At 35.6% G+C, this 23,485-nt stretch overlaps 1 protein-coding gene across 2 annotated transcripts in view; it reads left to right on the top strand.

Annotated features, from left to right (window-relative positions):
- Window positions 1-23,485, top strand: part of KCNH5 (potassium voltage-gated channel subfamily H member 5) — a 317,438-nt gene that overhangs the window by 29,329 nt on the left and 264,624 nt on the right. For both annotated transcript variants that reach the window (XM_029238666.1, XM_029238665.1), the window contains exons 3-4: window positions 9,577-9,683; window positions 14,154-14,282. In XM_029238666.1, the coding sequence (XP_029094499.1) occupies window positions 9,577-9,683; window positions 14,154-14,282 (236 nt within the window). The remainder of the gene's footprint in view (window positions 1-9,576; window positions 9,684-14,153; window positions 14,283-23,485) is intronic.

Below are 23,485 nucleotides of genomic sequence, written 5' to 3'. Positions count from 1 at the left end.
CATTGATGTCATCAGCACTTCTTGAGTTGCTAAAACTGTATTGAACAAAGTAGAGGCAACAACCCCCAACCGAGTAGGACATGGTTTTTGAACATTAAAAAAAATCAAAATGAAGTTCTTTCATACTGTATAAATCACACGTACTTTGTTATGTTGGTACATTGTACCACTGCTATTTTGTTTGACTTATGTAAAACAGAATCTGGCATTTATATTATTTATAACAATTCTTTTAAAATATTCCATATCTGTGAGCTTAAAGAGAGTATTACCAAAAAAGATCATAAAAGAGAAAAGGAAACTCTATATAAGGAACCAATTTAGAACCGAAAACTTTTCACAATATTTCGGTAATGCCAGATGGGATGTTTTTTCCTTGAGTTAATTTTTCTTTAAAGCTCACACTTAACTAAGTACCAAAATCATGTTATTTTAGAACTGCAAGGGGTCAATTATTTTCTACTCCATATTCGTTATTTTTCAGAGGAAAAACTGAGTTAGAGTTAGGTTAAGGGATTTGCCCAGGGAAACAGTGATTTATTTATCTTTTTTTCTACCCATTTATGCTGCGAAACATTATATGCATATACAAATATATATATTCTACATCTTCATGGAGGGTAGGGATTTCATATGGGGTCTAAACCTGACTATACATGGGAATCACTTAGAGAGGTTTTGCAAAACACAGATTCTCAGACCTCATCTTAAACCTATTGAATCAGAATCACCTCAGGTGGGTAGGTGGGGGCAGGAATCAGTACTTTTAACCAGCAGCTCTGATGATCCTGATGCTTAGCCAGCACTGAGAAATTATCTGTTCAAACATCCTCTTTCTTCGCTTATCCTCTCCCAGCAGTCCTCATTTTCTCTCTACTAAAGTCATTCTCGTATTCAGCCTTCACTTCCAGGCCTGAAATTGGTAGGTAGGAATGATGAAAAACTGTGGCCCCTCGTTGAGAAACTCTCTTTGGTAGCACGGATGTCTCTTGTGCCTTTTTATCTGCTGGGTGGATATTAGCTCTTGGCCTAGCACTGTAGGTGTGTGTTCTAAATTCTGGGAGGCCAAGGTTTGTATTGAGCATTTCTGCTCCCTTATGTCTCGGCAGGGTTTAGGTTAGGAAAAGGTTAGTTTTATGATAGACCTAACCTGTGGAACAGGTGCTATAGAGAATTCCAGGAAATGTAGATGCTCCCATACCTATTTCCTGACCTCCCACCATCATCATGCCGGGCTTGTTTCAAGTTGCCATCTTCTACCTGAAGGTGCTCATAACTTTTCATCCTTTGACTCCCTATAGTTCATCATTTGGCACCGTCATATGGCCTTAAACTAGTTTTTCTTATCCCTGGGGTTTTCATCGCTATTGCTTTTGTTGTCATTTTTGAGATGTATTGCTCTTCATATCTGGATATATTGTAAAGTCATGCTCACATCTCTTCTTGCTTCCCATGTATCTGCCCCTATACCCCAGCCTGTTTTCTTTGGCACGTGCAGTTTTTCCTATGAAAAGTTCATTAAAAAATGCTGGCATGTTGTAACACAGAGAATGTATATTCTCTCCCCTTAAAGCATTGCTTTCCCTCCTACCACCAGTGCCAGATTATACATGCCTTGAAGGTAAGGATTCCATCTTGTTCACTTTTGTATGCACTACAGGACACAGCTCAGTGTTCTGTGTCAGTATTGTTGAATTGGTTGGCTTGTTTTGCAATAAACCCTAACCTAGGTGTCACAGACTTCTGTATAACATGCTTTTATTTATTGTATTTTATCCCAAGTGTTATGGTATTTGAGGTGGGTAAGAAAGCAGAGAGCTTTGGATTATGTTACACTTTTTCACTGTGGGAAGAAGTATGCAAATCTCCCCCCAATTCTTCTTCACTTTTGTTAGAGATGGTATTTTCAAAATACCAGTATTCTTTTTAACATCTTTAGTGGAGTATAATTGCTCTACAATGGTGCATTAGCTTCTGCTGTAAAACAAAGTGAATAATCAGCCATATATATACATATATCCCCATATCCCCTCCCTCTTGAGTCTCCCTCCCACCCTCCCTATCCCACCCCTCTAGGTGGTCACAAAGCACAGAGCTGATCTCCCTGTGCTATGCGGCTGCTTCCCACTAGCTGTCTATTTTACATTTGGTAGTGTATATATGTCCATGCTACTCTCTCACTTCCTTGCAGCTTACCCTTCCCCCTCCCCATGTCAAGTCCATGCTCTACGAATACCAATATTCTTTAAAAATTTTTTTATTGAGGCATAGTTAATTTATAAGATTATATTAATTTCAGGTGTATAACAGTGATTCAAAATTTTTATAAATTATACTCCATTTAAAGTTATTGTAAAATATTGGCTATATTTCTTGTGCTGTACAGTATATCCTTGTAGCTTATTTATAAATCGTAGTTTGTACCTCTTAATCCCCTACCCTTTTCTTACCCCTCCCCTCTTCCCTCTCCCCACTGGTAATCACTAGTTAAACATAACAGTATTCTTAACACAAACAATTATTACTTGATTGCACAAAATGCCCGTTGTGTTCTGCTAATCTAAAACTTGTAAGCAATTGAATGCTCTCGCAGAGCAATGAAGACTAGCATCTGATATATGAGCAAGTGTTTGAATCCTATCAGGTTTTCTTAAGGCATAGTTTATTTTAATGCACGCCCCTTTCAAACTTATACATTCCGTTTAAAAATTAAACTACACCCATTTTACTTTCATTGAAGCACTTTTTAGAAGAATGAAAACCTGGAAATAATAAAAATGCCTGGTAGTATATTTATTAAAAAATGTTATGGCAAAGCCCTAACTTCTTACATCATATGTTGGAAGAATAATGACACTGAAAGAAGCTAACAATGTATTACTAAGTAAAAAAGTCAACCAACCAGCCAAATGAACAAAAAAGATTTCAAAACAATATCTGCATCATGATTCCAATTTTGTTTACATATAGTTGTTTTCCATTTCCTGTATAAATCTATAAAAGCCTTTGAATATGATACACAAGGAAACAGAGGGAGGAAAGAAACTTTTATACACATTTAGAAATACAGTGTTAAAGCTAATGTTATACAGTTTTGGAATCACTGAATTCTAGTTGAATATGGACATAAATAATTTGATACTGAGGGTAGCCTTATAACAAATCAAAGAATTTTACTGATTTTAATAATGACAAGTTTTAGACAAACAGAATAAGAAGCTACAAATCAGTGAGTATCACTTTGTGAGGAAAAAATATGAATACTTTATGTGCTGAAAAAGAGTCATCTTTGTATACAACTTGCACTAGATGGATTAAAATTGATAGGATTAAAGTGGCAACTGCATAAAGATTACATGTCCTATTTTTAAAATATTCAAATGTGAGTTGTTTTATGGAAAATGACAAATATTAATTTGTAATTTTACAATATCAAGAGGCTAAGATTATTTATACATTATATATTATTATACAGTATTTATACATTTGTATATTTATTCTGTTTTCTTATCTTTTTCCTTCTTTGTCTTTCCCAGTCCTTCTCCCATTAGACCAGGTGCATAGAATCAAATTAAACATACTCCTCAGTTTGTCCCAATATTATCATTTGGATCTCTCTGGGCACAGTCTTATTTATTTTATTTTAATTTCATTTTATTTGTTTTACTTTGTTTCAACTTCTTTTCTTTTATTTCTTTTCCCCTTCATTCCATCCCCCTTCCTCTTCCATAGCTATTCATTTTAGTGTGTTCATTGTATGTCTTTCTAATCCATCTTCCATGTGTTTAATAAATACGTGTATTCTTGAAATGATGTTGCTTTGTGTGTGTTTTTAAGGCCTACACAATTCATACTGTGCAGTAAGATATACAGTTTCTTACTCTTTTCACTCACCATTATGTTTTTGATATTTTTTAATGTTGCTATATCATAATCTATTTCATCATGTCTGACTGTTTTATAGTGTTCCAGTGTCCTCACAACCTTCACTTTCTTTATCCACTTTACTAGTCTTGAACTCCAACTTCTGACACTTTGCTACTCCAACAAGTTGGAGGTAAACATCCTCATACACATCTTCTTGTGTTCCCATGGGAGAAGTTGTCTTTCTCTATGCCCAGAAATAGAATTGCTGGATAGTAGAATATATGCAGAAATTGTAAATTAACTGCTGTCAGATTGCTGTCCAGAATGGCCCTCTGTTTCTACTCCCAGCAGCCATGATGGAGGGTTTTCCTGTATCCTTGCACTTTATAATAGTAGCTAAATTTCTATTAAAATAAAAATCTGATGTGTGCCATGTACTGTCTCATTTTTATTTTAGCTAAAATTTCAAAAAATATTTTAATGAAATTTCTGGATTCCTAGGAAGTTCAAATGTTCATTTTATTGTCCAATAATTTCATTTCCAAGCTTTTGGACTGTTGCTGTTTACTGAAGGACACAAAATGTATTGTGTGTTTGAAGGAAATTGTATGTAGGTTTTGGGGGGATGGCATTTAAAAACATCTGATCTTATCTCAGGACCCTTAGAAAGCCCTGACATTCGAGACATACTGTCATAGGTCAGGTAGAAACCACTTTAGCATTTTACCCTTGATTAGCCTGAACCTTTTAAAAACCTGTTCTACTTCTTTTAAAATTTACTTTTCATTTATTTATTTTTGTTTTTTAAGATAAAGGGGTGAGAAGAGGAATCAGATAGGGAAGATTGGAGTAGATAGATGCTTTCAAATACATTTTTTTTTTGGAAGGCCCATTAATAATTCTTAACCAAACTATCAAATTAGACAATGAAGCAGAGATATTAAGAGCCACTTTATTGGATGTATTTTCACAGGTAGTTTTATTAACGCAGGGTTACCTCAGTCAACAAGAGAACATTACACATGGTGGATGTCAGTCAGTCTGGTTCCATTTGGCTGAGAGCTCTGCTTCACAATGAGCGGAAGTGTTGAAACATTCAGTGTTGACTGAATGTTTGTGTGCTTATTAGTCCAGGAACATTGTTGACCATTAGCAGATAAAGATAGATTGGCAGCACTCATGATTAGATTATATATTTTTTCAGTTTGTAAGATTCCTTTCTCCTTTGGAAGTCTGTCAAATTATAGCCATACTTACTGTCAGGTGTTATAATGAGGCTGGTTTGTGAGATTTTGATGGCAAAACAAGGGATCCAAAAATAAGTAAATCTTGCTATAAACCAAACCGCTTAGTCCTAGAAGTTTCCTAGGGTAAGATATACAGGAAAGATATACTGCCAAATGCTCAGGCAAGCTGGATATGGCCCAAGCCAGGCCTCAGGAAATCTCCCTTACTCCCAAGATCAAGTCTTCCCACAAGTTAGTTGTGTGGCAAGGTAAGTGGCCAGATTATCCAGCAGCAGGCCCTGGGTGAATTTATGCCTCAATGTCATGGGTTCACAAAGAAAGAAGACACACAAAATGATGTGTGTATCCCTTTAAGACACAGGGACCCTGCCCATTAGCAGGCATGGCCCAACCCTTGCCCTAGAATTGTAGAGGAGCAAAGGAGTAGGGTTGGGCTGGAGGGGCTTCTAACCACACCCATAAGAAGCATTCCAGTAATAAGTCATTGTACAGCACATTATAATTTTCAACTTCATGTGCATTATCCTTTTAATCCCCACCCTCTGAGTTATATTAACATTACCATCATTTTACTGATGAGGGAACTAAGAGTCAGAGAAGTTATACGACTTGGCCATAAGCCTTACAGATTGTAAGTGGTCCTCTAAGTGCAGTGGTCCTCTGTTATATTGTGGCTGCTCCATATTATAGCAGGGATAGATTGCTTCTGTGCATCTAATTTTATTTTCCTTCCAATAAGATAACAGTGAAGTTGTAGAAGTCATTTATTATTACTGAAGGGGAGCTTGGCTATCTAAGAGAGTAATTTGAAGTTCTGTAATTTTTTAGTATTCCCATTATATATTCCTGGAGGATATTCAATAAGAGACATAAAAAGTATTTAAGATTATTATATAGATATATAGTTTCTAAAGTCTGATGATTATCATTTCTAAATCTTGGTTTCCTTCAAATTCCATTAACCATTCAAAGACTGCATTGAGCTTCAGCCATCTGCAATCAGGCTGCAGGAAACCTTGGTAAAGAAATTCAACATTTACACATAAAAAGTGCCCAGCAAGTAAGCAAATGTGCCATACACGTAAAATATGCAGAAGCATTGATTTAGTCATTTTGGTTTGGACAACTTTGGGTGGAAACACTTTCAAAGTTTGAATTAATCTCCAGAACACTTGCTTTGGAAGATTGGATAATACATTTCAGACATTCTTTCAGGTCATTTTGAAATATCCTTTGTTATGTAACTGCTGCATTTTACCACTTCAAATATGTGTTCTGTTTCTGGAAATACGTAGTTTTAAAACTTAAAATAAAAATATGAGTGAAACTGCGTAAGAAATAAAACCTATTTTTGAAAAATTATTCAAAGTATAATAAGCTGGGATTTTTTTCTTAAAATGATCCTATTTTCTTCGGACAGTCTATTTTAGCATTGGGAGGGCTAAAGAATGGGTTATAGAATTTTCAGAGTTTATTTGAGAAATTGCTTGTTTTCACCTTCTCTTCAGCATTTTAGCTGAATCAGACTTGTGTTGTATTTCTTCTTAAGTGGTATTATTACATCAATTTCTAAGACAGTTTCTTTTTTTTAAATTTGAGTTGTAACATTTTTAATCCTATTCGAGTTAATTTTTCACCATTTTTATCCTAGTTGCTTGTTATATTATAGATGATTTCTTTTTTATGTTTTTCTGTTGGCCAATTATGAATATTGTGTTTTGGTTTACTGAACTATTGACTCTGACATTTAGTAATAGGAGTAAATACTTTCTCTTCTTTTTAAGACCACAAACATTTATTTAGTTTAATTACCCTTATTATTATTATTTTTTGTATTTTTAATGTTTTCTCTTTATTAGTGTCTTTAGGTTAAAAATAACAGTCAATAAAAAAGTTTACTTGTCTGTAAAAAATATTAACAGTATTAAATAGTGTTTTATTTGTGGGGAGGAAAGGAGGGTGACTTTAACTGAGGAATTCTAATTTAATTATAATGCCCTCAGGAGATTTTCATAAAACTCGCATGAGCTGAAACTCAGGCTTTGACAGGAACAGTGGCTTTTCAATGCCCTCTGAAGCTTCATGTGTTAGTCTGGCTATAGGATTATGGAGTTAGTCTGTCATCCTATTCTGATATTCTCTTGCTTATTTTACTATTATAATGACAATTAAAAATTCCTTTTTTATAAAAGAGAAAAGTATTGTATTGAAAATGCAGGCCACAGATTGGACAGCCTTTGGTTGGCCTCATCTACTTTCTTAGTTTTCAGAATTCTAGTTGCTTAGGTTAGTGTTACCATAAGATGGGTCATTACTCTGTAATTTTTTTTTTTGGGAATTTTTAATTTTATTTTATTCATTTATTTTTATTTTATTTATTTTTTAATACAGCAGGTTACTCTGTAATTTTTAGTTGTGATATGGTTTCATGGTTGAATCCTGCTAGTTTTGCTGGCTCTTGCTAACAAACTATGCTTTTCATGTTGTAAACTTTCTAGATTGAGACATTCAGGAACAGATTTCCCATGAGGATAAAGAATTTTAACCTTCAGGGGCCTTTACTTGAGTGCATGTCTTTCAAGCCTCTGTACCTAATTTTGTTTTATAATTTTGCACTCCTTTCCTTAAAGACGGCCCCTAAAATTGTATAAGCTTCAGGCCCCGCCACACTTGGATTTACCTCTGGCTAATAAGCTAATTTATTGAAAACTCGAAGAAAAGCAATAACAAAGATATACTTGAGCCTTCAAAAACTTAGTCAAGTGCCACACATTTTTTCCTGGTGGAAGAAATGGTCTGGACAATTACAGCAACTAGTAGAACTAGGTATCTGAAACCAGATGCACACTGATGATTGGGAAAGCATCAGGAATAGGGTTTTATAGGCTTGTAGTGCTTGACTGAGTTCTGTTTTGTAAATTCTCAGACTACTGGTGAGTTTCTCTTAGAAAAAATAGATAATTTAAAATGTTAGGAAATGTTTGTGGTATGTGGAAATTCACTCTTTATGTTTTGTATGTGCCATAGTAATAGCATATGTCTCCTTCAATTTCTCTTCTTTATTTTCCCTCCATTGGCTCTACTTGTACATATTTCAGAAAAATCCTCATAAATAGTGAGAATGCCAATGCAGCATATGTGTAATACGGAGTCTTAACATTTCATTGTAGTATGGGAGTGTAAAAAAGACCATGCAAGCTGAAACCATGTAATAGGATATTAATACTCAATTGAAAAATTATGATTGTTCTGTGACCTTTAACAGTGTTTGTCAAAGTATTAAAAAATCTCTTACTGTTGGTTATAAGTGCAGGGAAATGAAAATAATAGTCAAACTAATATTTATTTTGTACATTAGAGTATTTAGTGATCTATAACATTAGAAACATTGAGATGAAAGTGTTTCATTTCTTTGTAAAAAGCTATCACAAGTCATTTGAACAATTCTTACATTCTCATAATATATTTTATGATATGAAGAGAGCATTTTTTTTTTTATCTCTTAGCAAACAGTCATACTCGTTTTAAGTTTGAATCCACTTCTACTCTTTTATCCTTCCACTTTCAGTATCGTGAATTACCTCCTAGGGCTCCTTTAATGTGCAGATTTTTTTACTGCCATGACTTCCTCTGGGAAACCTTGGTCTTTCTTGTAACAGGTCCTTTCCTGATTTATGTTGATAAGTTTGTCCTCACTAGGTTCCTCTGCCTGCATATCTAGAGCCTCTCAAATGACAGCAGTGTCAACATTCCCACTATTCTTACAGAAGAAATAACTGCATTTATGTTTAATTTGAATTTCACTTCCAGCATTATCACTTTACATTTCTTTGGTAGACTTTAATCTTTGATGGCGAATTCCTGCTTTTGTTTATCCATTTTTGTAAAATGTCATATTAGTTTACCACTGAGAGACAAGGAGACAACACAACTACACACTTTGCTTTCTGTGCATGAACTGAGTAGTAGTAGATGCACAGTAATACTGACAGGCTTTAAAAGAAGTGGTGTGATTTGTCACTAATTGTAATGTGTACTTGTTATTTACTAGTGACTTGTAGACTGATGAGCTAGCAACAAAGTTTATACTTTATGCTATCATTCACAGTTAATATACTATGAAAACCAAAATTTGAACTGTGTTGTTGGAAAACTGGTATTATTTAACTAAAGCATAGTAACTAAAATTGCTGCATATTGGACTTGTGTAAAGTGAAGACTGCTTCTCTCTCTCTTTCTCTCTCTCTGTATGTTCAAAATAACTTCTAAAGCTAGATTTTAGCAGGAAGTTTAGCAGTCATGGTTAAAACATGGTTTAAATATTTCACTTCATTTTGTGGGAGCAACATTATATTTTGTAACTAAATCCGAATGCTTAATTTAAAAAAGACAAATATATGATTTTATGTAGCATTTGAAAAGGAACACAAAACTGAAATGGATTATTTGGTGTTTTTTCCAGTTTTATGTATGGAGAATTGACTGACAAGAAAACCATTGAGAAAGTCAGGCAGACTTTTGACAACTACGAGTCAAACTGCTTTGAAGTTCTTTTGTACAAGAAAAACAGTAGGTATCTATATTACCAATAAGGTGTGTCAACTCTTTATTAATATTACATCTTGGTAAGTGGTAGTTAAGCTGTAGTGTAGAGAGAATATAAAACTTTTATTGCTTCTCTTGGCAGGAGGTACTTGTAAAAATTAGATAGCAAAATTAATAAATAATACTTATGAAAAGCAACCTTTTGAGGACTGAAAGAAAAATATAATGCATTTTGAATGTGATTTTTTTTGTGTCAGGTGGCAAAATGTTCTGTGATTAATACTCATGGTAAAGATCCTATAGTTGTGACAGCAACTAAAAATGACAGAGAAATTCATTCATTTCTTCTTACAGTTAAAGGGAAAGTTGATTGGTGTCAATGGGTATGTGTGATTACCTTTCTACACATATGTAGATGACGTGAGTATATGGTATCTACCTCAGGTGAATCTTTACCAGTATGGCTGTTTGCTAGACTCAGACTGTTTTTGTGCTAGACTTTTGAGTGGAAGTAATCATTACTTTCAGGATGCGCCATTCACATCTGGTAACTTTGTGTTGATTGTTGTTTGCTGTTCTCCATGATGGGATTTGTGGGTGGTCAATTGTCTGTTATATAATCACATAAGACCTCATGATATGGGTCTTAGGCAATTATGGGAGAGTCTGATGAGACTCTCCATTGGAGTTTGGGGGAAAAAAACAACCAAACAAAAAGCCAACTAGTACACTCATCAAACAAGTCTCCCTTCCGATTTGTTTTCTTTGAATAGTCACTTACTTTATTTCTTTTTTGCTGCATTTCCAAACAGAGTTTTGTTTTATTTTTAAAAAGAACAGTCACTGCATAAGATGAGTCAACTTATTTAGTGTTAATGTTAAATGATACCAAAGCCAATTATTATCTTTAGTGGAAATTGATGGTTACTAAATTCTTCCCCAGTTCAGGAAGCATTCTAGCTTCAACAGGAAGCGCTTGTACCATGTTTAGTGCTGGTTGGGTTTTGTGGAGCATAATTTATCCTCTCCATTGTACCTTAAACATTTGTTCTTTATGGAATATTTAGAATTTTATTTAGGTTTCTCTTTTTATTAATAGACCATCATAGAGATAACAACAACCATAGACATTGCTTCACAGTAGTAGTGAAGTTCCATTACCAGTATCAGCTGGTTATGGGAGCGCCGGTCTTCAGTGGTCTTACTTAAGGAACATCTTATCATCTTATCTTTCATTTTAGAATCAAGGCTGAAAATGTATTTCTCTTTGACATCATAGCCAAATGTCCGTTGGCTTACCAACTAGAAAACAATCCATTCTGAATGATCAGCTCTGTCTTCTACAAGAGAAAAGCCAGTTTCTAGGTGCTTTCTGGTTTTTTTTTTCACTAGGTCCAAATACATACTGATAAGCTGTAGTAGACCCATATGCCAAAACTCCCTTTCATTGTTTTTTTTTTTTTTTTTTGCTGTGCTACGAGTCTTCTGGGACCTTAGTTCCCCAACCAGGGATCAAACCTGTGCCCCCTGCCTTGGAAGTGCAGAGTCCTAACCACTGGACCAGCAGGGAATGCCCCCTGTCATTTTCATATAGGGTTGTTATCCCTCGAATGACTTCAATATGTACCTCGAGTTTAGCAAATAATTTAAGAATATTCCATATTACTAGGGTCATTTAACCCTGGGATTTAAACAGAATAAACGAATCTTTTTCTGATTTTAAAGTTTCAAAGCCAAGTCCATAGTTTCTGATTTTCTCAAAAATACCTTTGTGGAAATGTTGTTTTGTTTAGATCCTTTAAATCATGTTAACAGTAGCTTTTTTTTTTTATGTCTTTATTGGAGTATAATTGCTTTACAATGGTGTGTTAGTTTCTGCTTTATAACAAAGTGAATCAGTTTTACATATGTTCCCATATCTCTTCCCTCTTGTGTCTCCCTCCCTGGCTTTAATATTTCGTTTCCAAAAGTTTCCTTCCAAGGTGGTTTGGATAGTTTGCTTTATTTTAATAGCTTGTAATAATTGTCTGACCTTTGTTCAGGCCTGTCTGGTTCTTTTCAGATCTATACAGTATGTATACACATGTAGCTGTCTGCTTAGAGCCAGTAGGAGTTATGGCCCATAGCACTATAGATTAAAACTCCTGTCTCTTCTGGAAAGTATCTGCATTGAGTTTTTTTTCTTTAATATGAAGAATAGATATTATCCATGCATTATAAGGCAGTTCTACTATACTTAAAAGCAGCTTTAAAAAATCTTGTAAATAGCTAAAGGCTTTTGAACAACAACTGAAAAAAGTGTGTTCTTTTGACGTTTTTTAATGTTAGAAAAAGTCACATGCCTGTAGAGAACTGTTTTGGGAATGCTTGAATGCCAAGTCCTCCCAACACTTCCATTAAATAATTAGCTAAACACCATTTGCAGACAGGGAGATTGAGGTATCTGATTTAATATGTGTCATGATTGACATTTCAGTTTGCAGCCTCTATTCTTTAGGTCCATTGCTCTGATTAACAGTGGGCTGCTTCTACTGTTGAGAAAGAAGCAGTGGCTCTGGGATGATGACTGAAAATGGATCTTTCTGTTTACACAAAGGCAGAACTGTGATAGCTAGGGCAACTCCAGATAATCAGTGCCAGGGCACTGCCTCGAGTTTCCAGCAGCCACAGGCCTCTCTACCTAACCTTCCCAGACTTCCCGTCTCCTTGAACCCCAAATCCAGAATATGGATATTTCACCAACCACTCAGCAACAACCACTCAGCAAAAACTCAGCCTACTTGGAGAAGTCTGAGCCTGTGACTAAACCTGAAAATAGTATACCGTGATATCTGAAAACAATTTTAAAAACAGCTCTGACTCAATGCCAAAATTTGAAAAGTTGCTGTTTTCATAGGAAGGTATGAACTGTAACATCTCTTTCTGTTCAGATTTCTAGCAGACCTTGGAAAATGACTTATTTTTAATACCCCTTTCTGTCTGTTTATAACCTTGCTGCCTCAAGCTCACTGTGTTGGAACAGCCATAGGCCATGTATCTGCTAGCGTCTGGGCCTGGTGATTTGTCAAACTGTGTACATCACTCACAGTTCCTGGACACACTGTGTAAAATAAGAAGCAGAAAACAAAGAACAAGCCTTTCTGGGAGATAGTGTGATTGTTTTTGAGGTCCCTGTCTCATCCTGTAATCATTTTGGAAAAGGCCATGTCCTTCTGTAGGCCCCCTGGGGTTGCAAAGGACCTGGTTGTCAGAACTGAATATTTATAGAAATCTCCTCTCTCGAATTCCCTGACTTCTAGCACCCAGTAGTTAAAGTCACCCATTCTTGGGTAAATGGCAAATTCCCCTTTGTGGTGATATCGTTACCTGACAATTTTTGGCCACAGGTGTGGAGGTACTTCTTATTGGTTTTCATTGGAAGTCACTAACAGGCTATCAACTCTCACCTAGAGATTATTAACAGCTGCACATTTCACTCCCCAAATCCCAAACTGACAAAAGACTTTATGTCTTTAAGAATGAATATTTGGAGAGGCTTTACTGCCTGTGGCTTGGAAAGACTATAATGGAAAATGTGTCTTTTTGATTCTGATGGAACATTCCCTCAGTGTTTTATCATTTAATGGGTAATTACTCCTTTGAAGGCATTTCTTGTGTCTTCAGCTATTTATTATTTGACCCATTGCCAGTTTCTAATTTGTCCAAATCCTAAACCTTGAATGCTTTGAAACTCTGTGTCCTCTGGAGTCTGTAGGAGCCACTGTTTGAAGAACATGGTGACAGAGACCAGCCTCATGCTTTGAATGAGGGAGGTTGGAAGCAGTGTGTCATGAAGATGCCTGAGACTTTCAAGGCCTGGGGACATTTTTTTCTTTTCTTTAACACTGCCTTAAAGGCTTCAGGTATAGCTCTGTGTACATCAGGCTTCTAGTGTTGCTGACATTGTATCTCTCTGATGTGGGGATGTGGTCAGAGTCACAGAGTTATAAGTCTATCTGACTGATGAGAGAATCTTGAGATAGAAGCAACATTTCAAAAGTTTCTCAAAGAGGAATACTTATCAGAGCATCAGGTATTGATGTTGAAGTCGACTGGAAACACTTCTCAAAGTGACAAGGAGGAATGCTCACACTTGGTGAGACTATGGAAAGGAGGTGGTGAGAGCAGCAGTGGTGTAGGGACCCAGATCTAAAGCTGATGCTGGCATTGCTTAAATAGCAAGACTGCCTTTATTCCACTGCATTGTGAAATGACACCCCATGCTTTACTTTCAGATTTTGATATTTTGGGTTGAAAAATATGTTCATTAATTTTTGAGCAACTGGTAGTTGATATAAAATGAAAGTTGTTTTGATTCTTTCCAGGAATTAAAATACTGTTGTTTTGGTGCTAATTCTTGGCATAGCAGTTGGCAGCTGAAGGAGGAAGGAAAGCGGGAGACGATATCATCGTGGTGGCTATGTCACACTCTGTTGTCCTTTCTCTCTTTTACAGGAACCCCTGTTTGGTTTTATATGCAAATTGCACCAATAAGAAATGAACATGAAAAGGTGGTTTTGTTCCTATGCACTTTCAAGGACATCACGTTGTTCAAACAGCCAATAGAGGATGATTCAACAAAAGGTAATTTTCAAGGGAATTACCATACTTAAGGATTAGCCTGTCATTTAAATATATTATTATTATTATTTTAACAGCATCCATTGGTTGAACTTGAAAACAAAATTTTACTGTGTGGCCGTTCTTTTGCTTTATTCATTCTAGTAATTGTCCAGAATCAGTTTTATTCAATCATATTGTTTGAATGGAAGTAGAACATTGAAATATTCATTGGTTAACTTAAATTATAAGTTAAATTATAAGAGGAATTGAGATGAGATAAGGAAGAGATTTAATTTAATAATAGAGCATTATTAATTTTGAATCAATATAATGGGAGTTTCAACACCTTCTATCATACTGAGCTTTAGAAACAAAGCTTGTGGGATTGTTTGGGTGATGTCCTATTAGAACACAGTTGATTAGTTGATTGAATTTTGTTACATTGATTAGAGCTTGATTAGTTGACTTTTCCAGGTTACTTTTCTCCCTTTATTTATTTGGTTGTTGTAGATTCTCTTGGGTAGATGTTGTTTAATTACGTAAAGAACAATTTTGTCATCCAGAAAGCGGCTGGCAAAATGCAAACATTCTGATTGGAGTCTTATTGACTATAATATTCAAAGAGACTGCTATAGAAAACACTAGTCAGTGGCATGTGCTTTTACCCCCTTTTATATGTAATTTACTCTCATTTTGTTCTCTCCAATTATGTTTAAATTAGAAACTGGTGTCATATAAATGCAGAATTTCAAATACCCTCAGAAGATTTTATGAAACATTATTTTTAATAATATCTTAGGAGACTAAAAATGGAATGTTTTCTTTACATTTAACAAACATTGCCTTTTCTTACCTCTTTAAAAAAACTGGCACAGAAGTTTTAATCATTTCAACTGTAATCATAATCATAGAAAAATTGCATTAGGTTTATTCCCTGCATATGAATTCATATATATATTATATAAGTGTGTGTGTGTGTATATACATATGCTTAGTTTCTGGTTAGCAACAAATTGCAAGAGGAAAATTTTATGACGTGCAGAGCATTTAAAGTATGAGAGAAATTCATTTGTGACTATTTCTGAAAATGTGTGTGTTAAATCATCTCCTGGAAGATCGAATATTCACTTTTCGACATGTACTACCTGTTTCTCTGCCTTTACTCATAGAGCCAGTGTCTAGGAAGTTTAGGATAAATTTCAATATTATTTTTAAATAGAATATCTTTTAATAGTGTTTAGGTTTAATGCTCCTTCGTTTTAAAATTCAAGGTGCTCCATCCAATAGCAGTAGAATACATATTCTTCTCCTACTTACATGGAACATTCACTAGATAGATCATATTCTGGCCATGAAACATACTTTGACAAATTTAAAAGGATAGAAATCTTGCAAGGTATGTTCTTAGATCACAGTGGAGTTAAACTAGAAATCAATGAGAGAAAGACAACTAGAAAACCCCCAAATATTTGGAAATTAACACATTTCTAAATAGCCCATGGGTTAAAGAAGAAGCCTTAAGATAAATTAGAAAAATATTTTGAACTAAATGAAAATTAAAATACAACATATCAAATTTCTGAGATGCAGCAAAAGCAGTGCTTAGAGGAAAATGTATGTCATTAAATGCATATATTTGAATGAAGAAAGTTACAAAATTAATAACCTAAGCTTCCACCTTAGAAAACTAGACAAAGAAGAGCAATTTAAGCCAAAGCAAGCTGAAGACAAGAAGTAATAAACTTGAGAGTAGAAATCAATGAAATAGAAAACAGAAAAAACGTTCAAGAGAATCACTGTAACTCAAAGCTGACTCTTAGAAAAGAATATTAAAGTTAACGAACCTCTAGCCAGTCTAACCAAGAAAAATGGAGAAGACACAAATTACCAATACAAAGAATTAAAGAAGGGCCATTACAACATATTTCATGGGCATAAAAGCATGTAAAGAAATACTTTGAACTACTTGATAGCCACTGAATTGATAACTTAGTTAAAGTGGGCCAATTCCTTGAAAGACACAAACTACCAGAACACACACTAGGAGAAATAGATAACCTGAATTGTCCTATATCTATTAAATAAGTTAATAATTAAGACACTTCCCAAATAAGAAGTGCAGATGGTTTCATTGGTGAATTCACAGTCTCTTCCAGAAAATAGTAGTACAGAGAACTCTCCTAACTCATTTTATGAGGCCAGCTGTACCACATACCAAAACCAGAAGACATTACAAACCAATATTTTTCATGAATGTAGATGTAAAAATCCTCAACAAAAGTAGATTGCAATGACATATTAAAAGAATTACACATAATGACCAACTGGGATTTCTTCCACATATGCAAAGCTGGTTCAAAATTCAAAAAACAATCACTGTAATTCATTGTACCAACAGCAGGGAAAAGAAGAAAGTTCATTTGTTCATATCAGTTGGCATAGAAAAAGCATTTCACAATACCCAACACCTGTTCACGATAAAACTCTCAACAAAGTAGGAATAGAGGGGAACTTCCTCAACTTGATGAGAAACATCTATGGAAAACCTGCAGCTAATAGCTGACTGTATCTTAAAGTGCTATATATATTTTAAAAAAAATTTATTTTATATTGGAGTAGAGTTGATTAACAATGTTGTGTTAGTTTCAGGTGTACAGCGAAGTGACTCAGTTATACACATATACATGTATCTATTCTTTTTAAAATTATTTTCCTATTTAGGTTATTACAGAGTATTGAGCAGAGTTTCCTGTGCTATACAGTAGGTCCTTGCTGGTTATCTACTTCAAATATAGCAGTGTGTACATGTCAATCCCAAATTCCCAATCTGTCCCTCCTCCCCACCCTTCCCCTTTGGTAACCATAAGTTCGTTCTCTAAGTCTGTGAGTCTGTTTCTGTTTTGTAAATAAGTTCGTTTGTATCTTTTTTTTTAGATTCTGCGTATAGCAATATCATATAATATTTGTCTTTCTCTGTCTGACTTACTTCACTTAGTATGATAATCTCCAGGTCCATCCATGTTGCTGCAAATGGCATTATTTCATTCTTTTTAATGGCTGAGTAATATTCCATTGTATGTATTTATCACATCTTCTATATCCATTCACCTGTTGATGGACATTTAGGTTGCTTCCATGTCTTGGCTATTGTAAACAGTACTGCAATGAACACTGAGGTGCATGTAACCTTTCAAATCATGTTTTTCTCTGGATATATGCCCAGGAGCGGGATTGCTCTCCAGCATTTATTATTTGTAGTTTATATATATGTCAATCCCAATCTCCCAGTTCATCCCACCCCTCTTCCCCCCTTGGTAACCATAAGCTTGTTCTTTACATCTGTGACTGTATTTCTGCTTTGCCGATAAGTTCATCTGTACCATTTTTCTAGAATCCACATATAAGTGATACTATTTTATATTTGTTTTTCTTTCTGACTTACTTCACTCTGTATGGCAATCTGTAGGTCCATCCACGTCTCTGCAAATGGCACTATTTCATTCTTTTTTATGGCTGAGTAATATTCTATTGTATATATGTACCAGATCTTCTTTATCCATTCCTCTGTCTATGGACATTTACATTGTTTCCATGTCCTGGCTATTGTAAACAGTGCTGTAATGAACATCGGGGTGTATGCATCTTTTTGAATTATGGTTTTCTCTGGATATATGCCTAGGACTGGGATTGCTGGGTCATAGGGTAGCTCTATTTTTAGTTTTTAAGGAACCTCCATACTGTTCTCCACAGTGGCTGTACCAATTTACATTCCCACCAACAGTGTAGGAGGGTTCCCTTGTAGACATTTTGATGATGACCATTCTGACTGGTGTGAGGTGATATCTCATTGTAGTTTTGATTTGCATTTCTTTAATAATTAACGATGTTGAGCATCTTTCCATGTGCCTCTTGGCCATCTGTATGTCTTTGGAGAAATGTTTATTTAGGTCTTCTGCATATTTTTTGATCGAGTTGTTTGGTTTTTTGATATTGAGCTACATGAGTTGTTTGTAAATTTTGCTAAAGAGCTATATTTTAAGATAAAATATAAATGATTGGCATATGACTTGTGACCTAACATATTCTTCAAATGAATTTCTCCTGCCATCACACATGAATGATAGACTGAGTAAAAAGCTTTTATGTCATAGACTTTTCCCTCAAAAATATTTACACTTTTATTTACATTTATATTTGATGATGATTGTTTTTTCTCATTTACTTTAAGTGATTTCATGGCACAGCTAAAGTTGGCCAAGAAAAGTATAGTACTTTCTCAAAGTTCTGAGCTGCTGAACGTTAATGATGGTGTCTATTTATGGAAACTGAAAGTTGGCAGCATTTTACAATGAGGCTGGGGAAAGGGTGCTAATACTGAAGGGCTGACCTTTATTTCTCAAGTTAGTACCACTCCATTTATCTGCCTCTACCTCCATCTCTCTGCCTCCTCACATCCACTCATTGAGCTTTTCTTTTAAATGCATAATTTTATTCTTACAAAAATGAACTCCATTCAAACAAACTCCAGACAACTCAGACCACTTGATGTTTGAGCTATGTGTTCAACAGAGATGTAAATTAGAATTTATAGGGAAAATCAAACCCCATTGTGAAAAGGATTAAAGTATCTCTTTCCAGTGCCAGAATTTGTAGTGGAAGAGCTTATTTTAAATAGACTTTTATTTTGAGACTCCTCCACACCTTTCAAATACGTAACAGATTTCTGAAAAAGTATTGCACAATGTAACTATGAATGGTGTATATGAGCTACTTTCTATTATTCATGCGAGTTGTAAATATATGAAAAATTCAAGAGAAATAAAATATTTATGACCTTAAGCAATCGTCCTACTATCCCTATGAAGCTAGCAGTATCAGAAAGTATGTTTTGAAAACTTGGCACAAAAATGTATCTTTCAACTTTTTAAATTGAGCCAAGGGGACCATGGAACTTTTGGGAAAGAGCAGATGAGATTTCATGATAATACCATAATATCAAAATGATTTGAGTCTAGAGCATTGAACTTGGACACAGTTATCTTACTTTTGATTCAGCCTTGGGCAACAGAGTTACTTAACATGAGCCTTCTTATGACTCTTCTAGGAGTATTTGTTCTTTTTGTTTATTTTATCTATTTTTTTTTTTCCCAACCAAAAATGCTGATTGAGCAAACATTATGGTGCAGAGACTGTTCTAGGTCCTGGAGATACAAAGTTCCTTCTGTCACATACTAATGGGGGAGGGGGAGGCACGACAAACAAGTTAATATATAGTGGAAGCTTTGTTCTGATTGCTCTTATTTTCTCAGTAAAAGAGGAAACACAGTTATCAACTGAGAGTAAGGATGGTGAGGAGATGAGGGGGAGGCATGAAACGGTTGTGTAGAGAGTAGAGCAGTGAGTGGCCAAGGTTAAATTCAGCAGGTTTGCTGTGAAGCACTAAGGTCCATGTGAGGCTAGTGGTCATACATTTTATTAGTATCTATGAGCATGATTATGTGTTTACTCTACCCGTGTTTAGTCACAGGTATATAGATGCTGAAGTAGGTGAGCTGGATTTAACCAGAGTTGGGATTTGGTCAGGTGAGCAAGATGAAAAGAATCAGGGAGCTCCTCAGGGATCAAGGAGAAGGGATCAGGGAGCCAAGGATGCTTGCAAGGGAGTAGGTTGAGGGTGTTTGCAAAATGTTGAAGCAATACTTAGGTAATAAAGGCTTGGCCTAGGACGTAGGAAATAGTGTTTTAGGATGCAGAACAAACAAGGGAATTCATGCATTGGAAAGCCAGGATATAACATTTTTCATCCCAGAACAAGGGCATTTTACCTTCTTAATGTGAAAAGGGGCCAGTGATTGGAGCAAAGGCCCACACTCAGACATATGGGTGAAAGACTAAACTGGCTAACTGTGAATTTTATTTCTAAATTGTATCTCGGATAGTAACTATAGCATGATGGCAGACAACTAGTTTGAGCACAGCTCTTATAATGAATCCTGTGATCACCAAAACTTCATTCTAGATTAATTTTTCCCTTTGAAGTGAATGGCGCTGAGTGATGTCAACAATATCTTTGACTTATACCATGATGGATGGTAGCAGAAACTATTGAAGGGAAAGAGAACCAGCTTTGATGGAGTAGTTAATATGTGTCAGGAGCTTTGTATTCGTTTTTGCTCATTCCTATAATTCTGAAAATTAGTATTATTATCTCCATTTTACTGTTGAAGATCCTGACACCCACAGTCTGACTGATTTCCAATCTGATGTTCTCTCTATTACACGATGCTGCCTCATCCTTTCCAGCGGAAACATATTGCTGGGGTTTGGCCACCCTAATCCCCTGCTCTCCTTTTTCCCTACAAAGATGAAGCACAAGTTGAGAACACTCTCAACTTGTGCTTTTGTACTGTTTTGAATCAACGGAATTTACTAATAATAATTCAAAGAGGCAAAAGTGTTTTTGTTATCTTTTGTTCCTGGTATTGAGGTCTTAGAACTGTTGTTCAGATTATCAGTCAATGGTACCTGATACATCATTTATAATAATACAAAGGGGAAAAATTACAGCCAAGAAATCCATTCTGTTGATTATCCCTATGTGTTCTAAAAGAGATGGTCCTGATCTCTGCCCATTTGTACTGTACAGTATTTTCAAAGAGATTCCAAAACTGCCAAGACACTTACAGTGTGAAATATCCTGTGCCAAATAGTTAGGGCATCTTTGTGCCAATAATTGAGACAGAAAAACTTCCTGTAGAATGAAAATAACAGCAAAAATAGCAACCTTCCCCTTGTAGGAAGCCAATGGTTTTCTTTAGAGAGTAAACAACAGATGAAATATGAGTAATTATACCATGTGGTCTCTATGGCCAAGAGTATAATTGTTTACCTAAGCTTTTTTCTTATAGATTAGAGTCTTGTGTTGCAGTCTGGTAGATTGATTGAACTGCCTCTGTGACTTCCTTTTATTTTTAAGATTAGGCAGTCCATGACAAAGAGGTTGATTGCAACCCAATAGAGCTAAACTAATGTTTTATTAAGAAGGAGTTGGCATCCTGAGCTTTTAGGAGAACAGATGTTCTCATAATGCCATGAACAACTTATAGAGCAACTATTAGGCTCTTCATATTAGGCAGTCTGTTCACATTGCCCTGTATCGACCACATCTAAGTAACATCAGCGAACTGTGCTGAATAATCAGTCACACCAGTTAGATCTCGGTAAAGGTGAGATCAGTAAATGTACTGCTGGGAAAAGTTAGAATTGCTGATGTGTCTTTTTTTTCCTGACCTAGACAGTGTGGCTGCTCAACGTTTTCAAAGTTTGACTGTACAGAGGGGGTCGCTGACAGATCAAATGAACTAATCTATCTAATAACGTGCACAATTCCAGATGTGCCCAAGAGCACAAAGGGATCGGCATAAGGAAATTCACTGGGCCATTGTTAGTGATAGTGAAAAATCTAGAAACCACTTAAATGTTCATGAATAGAATATATACATGATCAGGAAAGAGCAAATGCCTAATTCTCTGAGATAATAAAGGTACAGGCAAGAATCAGGTGCCATTGTGGGTGGGTCTTGAGGTGGAGGGGACAGAAGGGAGGTTGAAGGCTGTTGTGTTTCTCATGTCTTCAGTTCTTTGATTTTTCTTTTCTTAACTTTTTAAAAGTTGGGATATAGTTGCTTTACAATGTTGTGTTAGTTTCTGCTGTAGAACAAAATGAATCAGCTATATGTATACATATGTCCTCTCCCTCTGGGGCCTCCCTTCCACCCCCCTCCCTCCCATCCCACCCATCTAGGTCACCACAGAGCACCGAGCTGCGTTCCCTGCCCTATACAGCAGGTTCCAACTGGCTATCTGTTTTACACATGGTAGTGTATATATGTCAATCCCAGTCTCCCAATTCATCCCACCCCCACCCCGTGTTCACACATCTGATCTCTACATCTGCATCTCTATTCCTGCCCTACAAATAGGTTCATCTGTACTATTTTTCTAGATTCCACATATAGGCATTAATATACGATATTTGTTTTTCTCTTTCTGACTTACTTAACTCTGTATGACAGACTCTAGGTACATCCATGTCTCTACAAATGACCCAATTTTGTTCTTTTTTATGGCTGAGTAATATTCTATTCTGTACATGTACCACATCTTCTTTATCCATTCATCTGTTGATGGACATTTAGATTGCTTCCATGTCCTGGTTATTATAAATAGTGCTGCAATGAACATTGGGGTGCATGTGTCTTTTTCAATTACGTTTTTCTCAGGGTATATGCCCAGTAGTGGGATTGCTGGGTCGTATGATAGTTCTACTTTTAGTTTTTTAAGGAACCTCCATACTGTTCTCCATAGTGGCTGTACCAATTTACATTCCCACCAACAGTGCAAGAGGGTTCTCTTTTCTCCACACCCTCTCCAGCATTTATTGTTTATAGACTTTTTGATGATGACCATTCTGATTGGTGTGAGGTGATACCTCATTGTAGTTTTGATCTGCATTTCTCTAATAATTAGTGATGTTGTGCATCTTTTCATGTGCCTCTTGACCATCTGTATGTCTTCTTTCAAGAAATGTCTATTTAGGTCTTCTGCCCATTTTTTGATTGGGTTGTTTGTTTTCTTGATATTGAGTTGCATGAGCTGTTTGTATATTTTGGAGATTAATCCCTTGTCAGTTGCTTCATTTGCAAATATTTTCTCCCATCCTGAGGGTTGTCTTTTCATCATGTTTATGGTTTTCTCTGCTGTGCAAAAGCTTTAAAGTTTCATTAGGTCCCATTTGTTTATTTTTGCTTTTATTTTCATTACTCTAGGAGGTGGGTCAAAAAAGATCTTGCTGTGATTTATGTCAAAGAGTTTTCTTCCTATGTTTTCCTCCAAGAATTTTATAGTGTCTTATTTTACATTTAGGTCTTTAATCCATTTTGGTTTATTTTTGTGTATGGTGTTAGGGAGTGTTCTAATTTCATTCTTTTACATGTAGCTGTCCAGTTTTCCCAGCACCACTTATTGAAGAGACTTTCTTTTCTCCAGTCTCCTGTATATTGTATATCCTTGCCTCCTTTGTTATATATTAGGTGACTATAGGTGTGTGGGTTTATCTCTGGGCTTTCTATCCTGTTGCATTGATCTATATTTCTGTTTATGTGCCAGGACAATACTGTCTTGATTACTGTAGCTTTGTAGTATAGTCTGAAGTCAGGGAACCT

The sequence above is a fragment of the Monodon monoceros genome, unplaced genomic scaffold (assembly GCF_005190385.1).
Source record: "Monodon monoceros isolate NGI ecotype Baffin Bay Population unplaced genomic scaffold, NGI_Narwhal_1 Super_Scaffold_21, whole genome shotgun sequence".
Lineage (NCBI taxonomy): Eukaryota > Metazoa > Chordata > Mammalia > Artiodactyla > Monodontidae > Monodon > Monodon monoceros.
This window is presented reverse-complemented; position numbering and strand designations above follow the sequence as displayed.